At 34.8% G+C, this 9,464-nt stretch overlaps 1 protein-coding gene across 1 annotated transcript; it reads right to left on the bottom strand.

Moving 5' to 3' along the window:
• Nucleotides 1-6,983: 6,983 nt before the first annotated feature.
• On the bottom strand, nt 6,984-8,320 carry LOC138155536 (large ribosomal subunit protein eL8-like). Its single transcript, XM_069080816.1, has 2 exons — nt 8,056-8,320; nt 6,984-7,628 (listed from the first exon to the last, which is right to left on the bottom strand). Exons 1-2 carry the CDS (start codon nt 8,269-8,271, stop codon nt 7,044-7,046), a joined length of 801 nt encoding a protein of 266 aa, XP_068936917.1. The 5' UTR covers nt 8,272-8,320; the 3' UTR covers nt 6,984-7,043.
• Between the last annotated feature and the right edge of the window lie 1,144 nt (nt 8,321-9,464).

Genomic DNA, 9,464 nt, shown 5'->3' with positions numbered 1-9,464 from the left:
TATTTGTCAATCCTTTTGAAAACTTTAAAGCACTGTATACATGTATTACAAAGTTTGTCTCGTACTTCGAGTTTACAAAGAGTTTTCCTATCAATTCTTTCATTTCATCCTCACTAACATTCTGTGGTGGAGGCAGAGAAGGTGTTAATAATAATAATAATAAGTTCACATTTATTTAGGTTTCAAGGTTTGCAAAATACTTCCCGAATTATCACTAGCATTAATTCATCCTTACTTTCCTTTTGATATGTAAGACAGGACCAGCAAAAAGTTCTACCAGGCATCTAATGCAGAAATTGCTCGGGAGCACTTGTATCTCAGAATTTTAGGGACCCATTTGCTAGCTCTCTCTCTTCCTGCTTCTGCCTCATGGACTCTCTAGGGTATGGTGGTCTGGTGAGGAGGGAGTGAAATAACAGGTGCATTACACCCTGCCTCAAGTCACACAAGTCCACATAAAGGTGAGGAAATTGAGGCTAAACCAAAAGCAAAAACAAACATTTTAGTCATATTTTTTAACATTATCTTTTTTTTGAAAAGACACATTAAATTAAAACTCAGGAATACTCTAAATATACAGCGTTTTTAAGTTCTTGAGAAAGTTCACTCAATTACGTGCAGTATTAGGAGCACCATGCTCCAGTTAAAAGAGTATTGCCTCTTTTAAATGAATCTTTACAAATTCTGTTTTTAGTGATGATGAGCAAATAACATATACATGGAAGAATATATTTAATAGTGCAGTGATGGTGAGAGATATTGCTAGGATAATATTGCTGTGTTTAATTCTTGTAATCATTTTAGCGTAAGGCATCCTGGGCCATCACTAGTTATCTTGATTTTATCTTGTCACTGGACTTTGATGACTCTGGAGGAGAGAGTGAGACTGACAACTCTGTGCAGTAGTGCCCCACTTGAATCCAATTCAGGTTCAAATCAAGATATCACCCTTATGATGTCTTTAGTCCTCTTCAAGAAGGAAGGACAAACACCAATTTTGGCATGGACTTCTTTAAAGAGGCAATCTGATCTCCAAGGGTAAGCAAAGAAAGGTTATGATGAGGATTCTTGATTATATTATATTTTATTCCTAGGGATTTGGTTTTGGTTGTTTTAATATAGTTTGATATGAGGAATATGGTATTATGGATATACTGTGGATAATCAAATTTAGCATAACGTAGGTTGGATGATAAAACACAATGATGGTTCCCTTCTTCACATTGCCAGCACCCAAGTTCAGGCCTTTGTCACATCTCATCTAGACTACTGTCATAAGCTTGAATTATTCCTCCCTCTTTTAGTTTCTCCTCTTTAAAACATTTGCTTCACAAGTGTCAAAATAACCTCAAATTATCCCTTTGCTCAAAAATCTTCATTATATCTCTACTCTTCTAGGATAAAATACAAATGCCTCTACTTTGTTTTGAAAGTCCTTCACAATCTATTTTTAGTTTACCTTTCCAGATTAATTTTATATTGCTTCCCTTCACACATTTTTACATTTCAGTCAAACTGGCCTACTTCCTGTTCCCAGAACTTGGCATTCTATCTCCTGTTTCTGTGTCTTTATATAGGCTGTGTCCCATGTACTCTGTCCTCACTTCTACCTCATAAACAGACAACCCTCAGTTTAGTTGCCATGTCCCACAGGAATTCTTCCCTAATTCTCTCCAGTTCTTAGTCCTCTCTCCCTTCTTAAACTATTGTATATTTATTTGTTTATATTCTATATTCTCCTTTAGAACATGAACTGTTGGAAATAGGACTTTTAAAAAATTTTCTTATTTGCATCCCAAGCATCTAGCATGGTGCCATACACATAGTAACTCTTTATAAATGTTCTTTGAACCGAATTGAATTTGAAAGCTGTTAACGCAGAAACACTTTGAATAAATAAAGTTATTCCTGTGTATTTTAGTTTATCTCAATCTGGAAATTTCTTCTTCTTTTAGATATCACAGCATATTCATCTCTTTAATATTTCAAACTGTGTTATTGTGATGTTAACAGACAACAGGAGTTTTTGCTATGAATCACTTTCTAGATAAGTACATTTAACTTATTTTCCACCATGCCACCTGAATAATTCTTGAATTGAAGAAATCCTAGAAAATGTACATAGGAGGAAGTAAGATTCTTTACTGGAAATCTCATTATTTGGAGGTTAACAAAGGGATCCTATTTGAAATTTTTGTTTTGAGACCCTGAATTTAGATGCAAGTCATGATCCAGAACCCTCTAATCCCTGGGCTCACATAGACCAGGTCTAAACTTGGGGGTGGTCTTAAACGACTAATTCCTTTTTGGTTTATTATAGTCCCCATTGGAGTTTACTCTGAGAAAATTTCAACTGTGGTTTGTGCCTAGGTTTGCATGAATGTCCATTACAAGGGCCTTCTGCTTCCATAAAAAATTTAAAACTACTATCCTACAGCTCAGATGTCTTGAATGGTGAATAGGTAAATGCCAATTCATTTAGCCACCTACATTTAGCTGACTCCAGATCAGATGATGCTTCATATCCCATTTACCTTTGTATGCAGTCAATCTTGTTATCTCTCCTTTTCTGTCCTGCTGACTATACCCTTTATCTTCCTTCTCCCAATCTTCTATCCAACCCTTTCATTTTCTACTTCTTACTTTGGAAATTATAATCAAATCAATACTATATCACTTTAGGAAGGAAGTGTCAATTGAGTAACCTATGGATCCCAAGATTTTGAGCCAACTCATTTATCTTGGAAACAGCCCTGGTTACTGAAACTCATCATCTTAGATGTTACCTAGGAAGGCTTCAAACCAACCAATTCTTCTTAGTACAACTCTACTCACTCAGACTTAATCAGGGATTGTGTTTGTCCTCTGATGAAGGTACCAATGGCACCCTCCATGGGGAAAGGCATGGAAAATAAAAGGTTTCAAAATTAAGCTCAACTCAGCAAATTGATCAGAGTGTGTACCTGTTGTCTATTTAAGACCTCAACCAAGGTCTCAAAGAGATAATAGAATTAAATGACTCTTGGAATAATGATTGATGACATCCAAGTTATAGTTTCCATATGCAGGATGAAGAGAAATCTAATTCTGTGTCATGATACCCAACAGCACCTAACTCTGTGTCACTACATCCTCATAAGCTGTAAATATTCTTGCAGTCAATTGAAAATGACAAGTCATCTTTATAAGAGTTTGTGGAATCATATTAAATACTTCTTCACTTATAAATTATTGAAACATGCAGCCATTCAGAGTAAATCACACGACGATAACATAATTCAAATATATAATTTAGTCCTATAAATTTCCCAATTTCATTCAACCTGAGGATTGTCAGATTTAGAGTTGGATGGGTTTTTAGAGTCATTCAGACCAAAGGTTTTTGAACTCTTTTTGTGTCATGGACTCCTGTGTCACTCTGCTGAAATCTATAGACACTTTCTCAGAACAATGTTTTTAAAAAATTGAAGAAAATGCTAAATTTCAGATAAAGTTTAGTGGAAACAAATTTGATTTTTTTCTCACATTGAACTTCATGAACCCTATGAAATTGATCCACAGATCCCCAAAATAAGAACCCTTGATGTAGGCCTGTTCCCCTCAAAAATGATCAGTTGTAATTTTCCTAAAATCACTTAGATTTTAAATAGTAGAGCCTGTTTTGCAAGCATAGGTCATTTCGCATTATATTCCATATGAAGCTAGGGATAGGAGTGGGGGTAAGGGTGAGGGTAGAAGAAACTTTTGAAAATGGATTTTGATTTTAGAAGTATTGGGCATTTCCTTATTTTTTTCATATTTATGTTTGCGTGGGGAAAATATTCCTAAAAGAAGTTTCATTCTCTAATGTCCAAATTAATCTTTTTTTCCCCATTCCACAAGAAACCCTTCCCCAACCCTTACACAAACTCTGCTGAGGTATATTTACTACCTTTTAAAATTTAGATTACAAAATAATTTATTTATTTTACATTTATGGAATGAGACAAGCATTTCCATAGCACAGTATAATAAAGAAATGATTGCATATGAAACTGCAAAGCTATTATGTACAGCTTTCTATTCTTTTAAAATATATAATGAAGTTATCATGTAAACTTTTTTCTTCCCCCTCCCTCAGAGATATCTACCATTAGACAAAAATATGTATATATGTAAAAGTATTATTTTCATACTTCTATTTATCAATTCTTCCTCTGGATATATATATATATATATATATATATACACACACACACACATAGCATCTTTCTTCATATGTCCTTTATAGTTAATGTGGGCATTTATAATAGTCAAAATGAATTATTCACTCAAAGTCATTCTTAGAACAATATCGCTATTACTATACACAATGCTCTCTTGGCTCTGCTCATTTTGCTCTTTATTATTCCATTCAAGTCTTTCCATATTGTTCTAAGATCACCGAGCTTATCATTTCTTACAGCACAGTATTATTCTATCACAATCACAAAACACGTTCAGAACTCAGCGATCTACAAACAGAAGGTGCTAACCAAATATTTGTTGAAATTCATTTGAATATTATCAGAAAGAAAAATATATCCTGAAATTCTAGAATTACTTAATTCTAAGCTCTAAGTTAGAAGCCTTGTGCTATAATGGAAAGCTAATAGGCTGTTGTAGAGTGGTCATAGTACTGGTTTTAGCAAAAGAGGTTCTAGGTTCAAATTCCACTTCTGATAATTACTGCTTGTTTAACATTAGGTAAGTAACTTTACTCTCCTTAGTCTCAATTTCCTCATCTATAAAATAAGAATACATGACCCCTGAAGTCCCAACTAACTCTTAATCAATGATCCTAAATTGTGGTTTTGAATTCTTGCTCTAGCAGAGCTTAGTCTCAGTTTTTCATATTTTAAGGTCATGTGGGGATACTACTTCTAAAAGAAGTTTCTTTTTCTTCTTTATTGTCAAAATTTACCTTTTTCTCTCTACCATAACCCTTATTTTGACAAGTCTCATGAATTTCCTAGGCTTCAGTAAATAGGCAATCTCTAAAGCCCCATTGCAACTTTAAAACCTATGATCCTAAATGCTGCCACATCTAGGCAGACTACATTTGATGTATCTTACTGTGACTGAATAAGGAACAATATAATAACAAAGGCTCTTATTTAAATAATGCTTTATGATTTGTAAAACATGTTCTTCATAGTAACCTTGTGCAATAAGAAGTGTAGATAAAGATGTGATAGGACCATAATCATTGAGAGTCTATTATTAAATTTTCAGAGTGGGCATTTACCCTTTAGACCCATAAACTATAAATCATGGTCCTATTGATTGGCTAATTACTTAAATTTAAGAAAGTGATGGAGAAAATGTTATTAATGCAGATTAAACTTTTAAAAAGGGTATTGTGAATATGCATGAGTGTGTATTCAGAAACCTGATTGTTAAACATTTATCAGCACATCCCTGAGTGTAGGTATTTCAGAAGAGGAAATTGAGCCTCAGAGTTTAAATTACTTGCTCAAGATCATGTAACCAGTAAGCAGCAGAGACAGGCTTTGAATTCAGATATTTGATTATAACATAGATATTTGATTATAACCTCCATAATCTCCACCTCTAACTTTATTATCATAAGGTCACTTTTCTCTCCATCTCCTCTCCCTATTTTCCCTCCTTTTCATCATTATAGTAGCTTTCCCCTGATAAAAGCTGAATGTGAATCATTGGCTCCAAATGATTATCAATTTAAATTTAAAATTTTAATTTTTGAAAATTTTTGTCTTAAAAACTCCCTAAATTTTATTTCATTTTTTAACATTCAAAATTTTATTCTTCAATCCTTTGTTGGATAACATTTTTAAAACCACAAAAAATTGAGAATACATTGTTGCTACTTTGTGTCCAGAGCAACAATTTCTGGTAGCAACCAAGGTAGCTGGACATAAACTTATCCAACATAGAGTGAAACTGAGAGAGAATTTTCTTCTGTTCTATGACTCCATAGCTTAAGTTGCCAGAGTTTATAAAGGTGGAATACAGGAAGTGAGTAGATGTTTTTGTTATTCCTCTGGTCATCTGTGTGGCACTTGTGCTTTTGTGTGAAGAATGACATTTGCAAAAATAAGTAGTGGCAGAGAGTCTTGAGCAGAATTCTCAATGTTAGAATTATTTTTAAACATTGCATAAAAGACTTAATAAATGCTAAGTGATTACCCACATTACTTTGATGCCCTCTGGGTACCATGGCACAAAAGAGATACAGAAAAAGTAGAAAAGATTCAGAAGGTTGACTTTTGCCCATTAACTAAAGAATCCTTTTGGGGTAAAGTAGTCTATATAAGAAAAAGTTAAATGAATTAGAATGAGTAATTAGGTAAAATATAGCATTGTTGGTTAGATCTTTTAGAAAAAAACACTGAAACTAGGTAGTATAAAAAGGTACAAATCACAAAAAAGACATCCCTGCCTTGGGTGATGTAAATAAGGAAGGTATCAGAATGCAGAATAAAGAAACAGAACTAAGAGCAGAATATATAAAATAACCACAATAATGTAAGTGGAAAAAAAAACTCCACTGAAAGACCTAGAAATTCAGATTCAGGTAATGACCAATCTTGATTCTATGTGCCAGATGATAATACTTCCCTCCTCTTACTAGAGAAGTTGTTGAGTTTTTGAGTCATTTTGAGTATTTGACCCATTGATATTCTTCAATTTTTTCAGACAAATTGATGTTTATCCTTGTCTTACTTTGTACTGATGAAGTTCATTTTTTTTAAATTAAGCAAAATACTTCATATTTGCCTCTATTAAATGACGTCTTAGTTAAGGTGCTTATGTGTAGATGGATGAAGTGCTGATCTAGGATTTAGAAAGACTTGAGTTTGAATCTTGCCTCAGACATTTACTAGTTGTGTGGCCCTAGCTAGGTAAGTCACTTAATCTTTCTCAACTTCAGTTTCCTCAGCTATAAAATGGAGATTAATAATAGCATTTACCTCACAGAGTTGTTTTTTTTTTGTTTGTTTAAATTTTTATTTTTACTTAGGGAAAAATAAAATACACATTTAACCCAATTTGGTTACAAGTTCCTTAGCTTTTGCCTTTTCCAACTTGGCAATATGAGCCACTGATTTTGGACCCAGAACATTGCCACCCCAGTGACAACAGATCTCATGATATCTGTTGTTATAATTGGTTTTGATGGCTTCCACCAGCTTAGCCAGGGCTCCCTTATCTTCAAGGTTAACCTGTGTGAAGGCAATGCTTGTGCAGGTCTTTCTGTGAATTAAGTGACCTAGTCTTGCTTTACCTTTGATAATACAGTAAGGAATCCCCATTTTCTGGCACAAGTCAGATAGGAAGACCACTAGCTCAATGGAGTCCACGTCATGTGCAATCACTACCACCTGTGCTTTCTTGTTTTCTACCAGGGTAGTAACAGTGTTAACACCTGCTCTGAGAACAGGTGGTCTCTTAGTGGGGACATCTCCTTTGCCTGCAGCCTTTTGTTCAGCCCAAGCCAGCAGCCTTTGCTTCTTGTCTTGCTTTGTCTCTGGTCTATACTTGTGAGCCAGTTTAAGCAGTTGAGTAGCTGTCTGATGATCCAAAGCTTGGGTGAACTGGTTAATTGCCGGCAGAACCTTCAAACACTTACCCGTGTTTCCCCGATAATAAGACCTATCCCGAAAATAAGCCCTCCCCTTACTGTGTAAGATTCCTCTAAAATAAGCCCTCCCCTGAAAATAAGCCCTATTGAGATTGATACTGTAGTGAAGGTGATCCCCTGTGCTACACACTACATTACGGTACCCTCTGTATGCACCACCCCCCCCCTCCCCGTGAAACGCACGCTGCGCTCCAAGCTGCATCCAATCAGAGCTGCAGCAGTGAGCACGTCATACTGTTCTTTATTGAATTCATTATTGAATAAAGGTACATTTTTTTTGTTCACATTTACCTGTTTATTAAAATTGTTGTCAATGTTCATTAAAATAAGCCCTCCCCTGAAAATAAGCCCTCTGGTGTTTTTCTGTCCAAAAAAAATAATAAGACAGTGTCTTATTATCGGGGAAACACGGTATAAAGCATAGACTTTTGACGCTGCAGTCTAATGTACCAAGGCCATTTGACAAATCGAGTAAGGTCCCTTTTGGGCTGGATGTCCTGACCAACCCCAAAGTTCTTGGGATGCTTCTTAAACAAAGGATTGACCACTTTCTTGACCTTCTGCTTCTTTACTACAGCAGGGGCTGGAGCCACCTTCTTCCCCTTGGCCTTCTTCCCTTTTGGCATCTTGGCCAGCTGAATGAGAAAGGAAGAGAATAGACTTGTGGTAAAGAGTTGTTATGAGGCTCAAAGCGACAGTATATGTAAAATGTCTTGCAAACCTTTGTTGTTCATTCATTTCAGTTATGTCCTACTCTTTGTGATTTCTTGGCAAAAATAGTGGAGTGGCTTGCCATTTCCTTCTTCAGCTCATTTTATAGATGAAGAAATTTAGGCAAACAGGGTTAAGCAACTTGCCCAAGGTCACATAACTAATGAGTCTCTGAGACCAGGTTTGAACTCAGGAAGATGAGTCTTTCTCACTCAGGTCTGGCACTCTATCCACTGTACCACATAGCTGCCCTATGCATATCTTACAGTGTTATCAAATTTTGGCTTATTATTATTATTACTCATTTCCTAAAGCTCTAGTCTATATCAAAATCTCTTCAAGTTGCCTGTAAAACTCCTTAGTATGGGCAGGAGCCAGATAATATTATAATTGGGAAATATTTAACAAAACAAATAAAAATACAATACATTACAACATAAATAATGCTAATTTGTGATTTTATAATTCAATATAGGCCCATAGGATTTTGTTTCTATTTGAGTTTGATTCTACTCTTCCAGTCTATCAAGAACTTAACTCTATATAATTTATAAATTTAATAAGAATACCATCTATGTGTTTATCTAAGTTATTGATAAAAATGTTAAATAACAGTGTCAGATACAAATCCCTTAGCTGCTTCAGTGGAGATCTCCCATCTCAGATGTCAAACTATTAATAATTATTATTAGTGTTTGGCCATTGAACCAGTTATCATCTAGCCTTCATCTGTCTTTTCCACAAAAGAACCAGAAACTATCAAATGTTTTGCTAAAATTTAGGTAAACTATATTTATATCACTTTCTTAAATATCTTTCAAAAAGAAGATGAAGTTGGTCTAACAAGACCTATTTTTGATGAATCTATGCTCTTTCCTAGTTTATATGGCTTAATTTTCCATATGTACACTAACCATCATTGTACTATGTTCAAGAGTATTGTAAGGAATTGAAGTCAAGATTATTAGCCTGCAGCAGAGTACCTGGCATACAGGCCTTAAGAAATGCTTGTTGATTGATTGACAATTTGTAGATCATATGCTCTTCTCTTTTATGAAAATCGGTAAAACATTTTTCTTTCTCTTGTCTTTCTCTACCTTTCCCATTT

Source organism: Petaurus breviceps, unplaced genomic scaffold, assembly GCF_028583685.1.
Source record: "Petaurus breviceps papuanus isolate PSGF00001 unplaced genomic scaffold, PetGlider_PUasm1.0 91133, whole genome shotgun sequence".
NCBI classification, from domain to species: Eukaryota; Metazoa; Chordata; class Mammalia; order Diprotodontia; family Petauridae; genus Petaurus; species Petaurus breviceps.
This window is presented reverse-complemented; position numbering and strand designations above follow the sequence as displayed.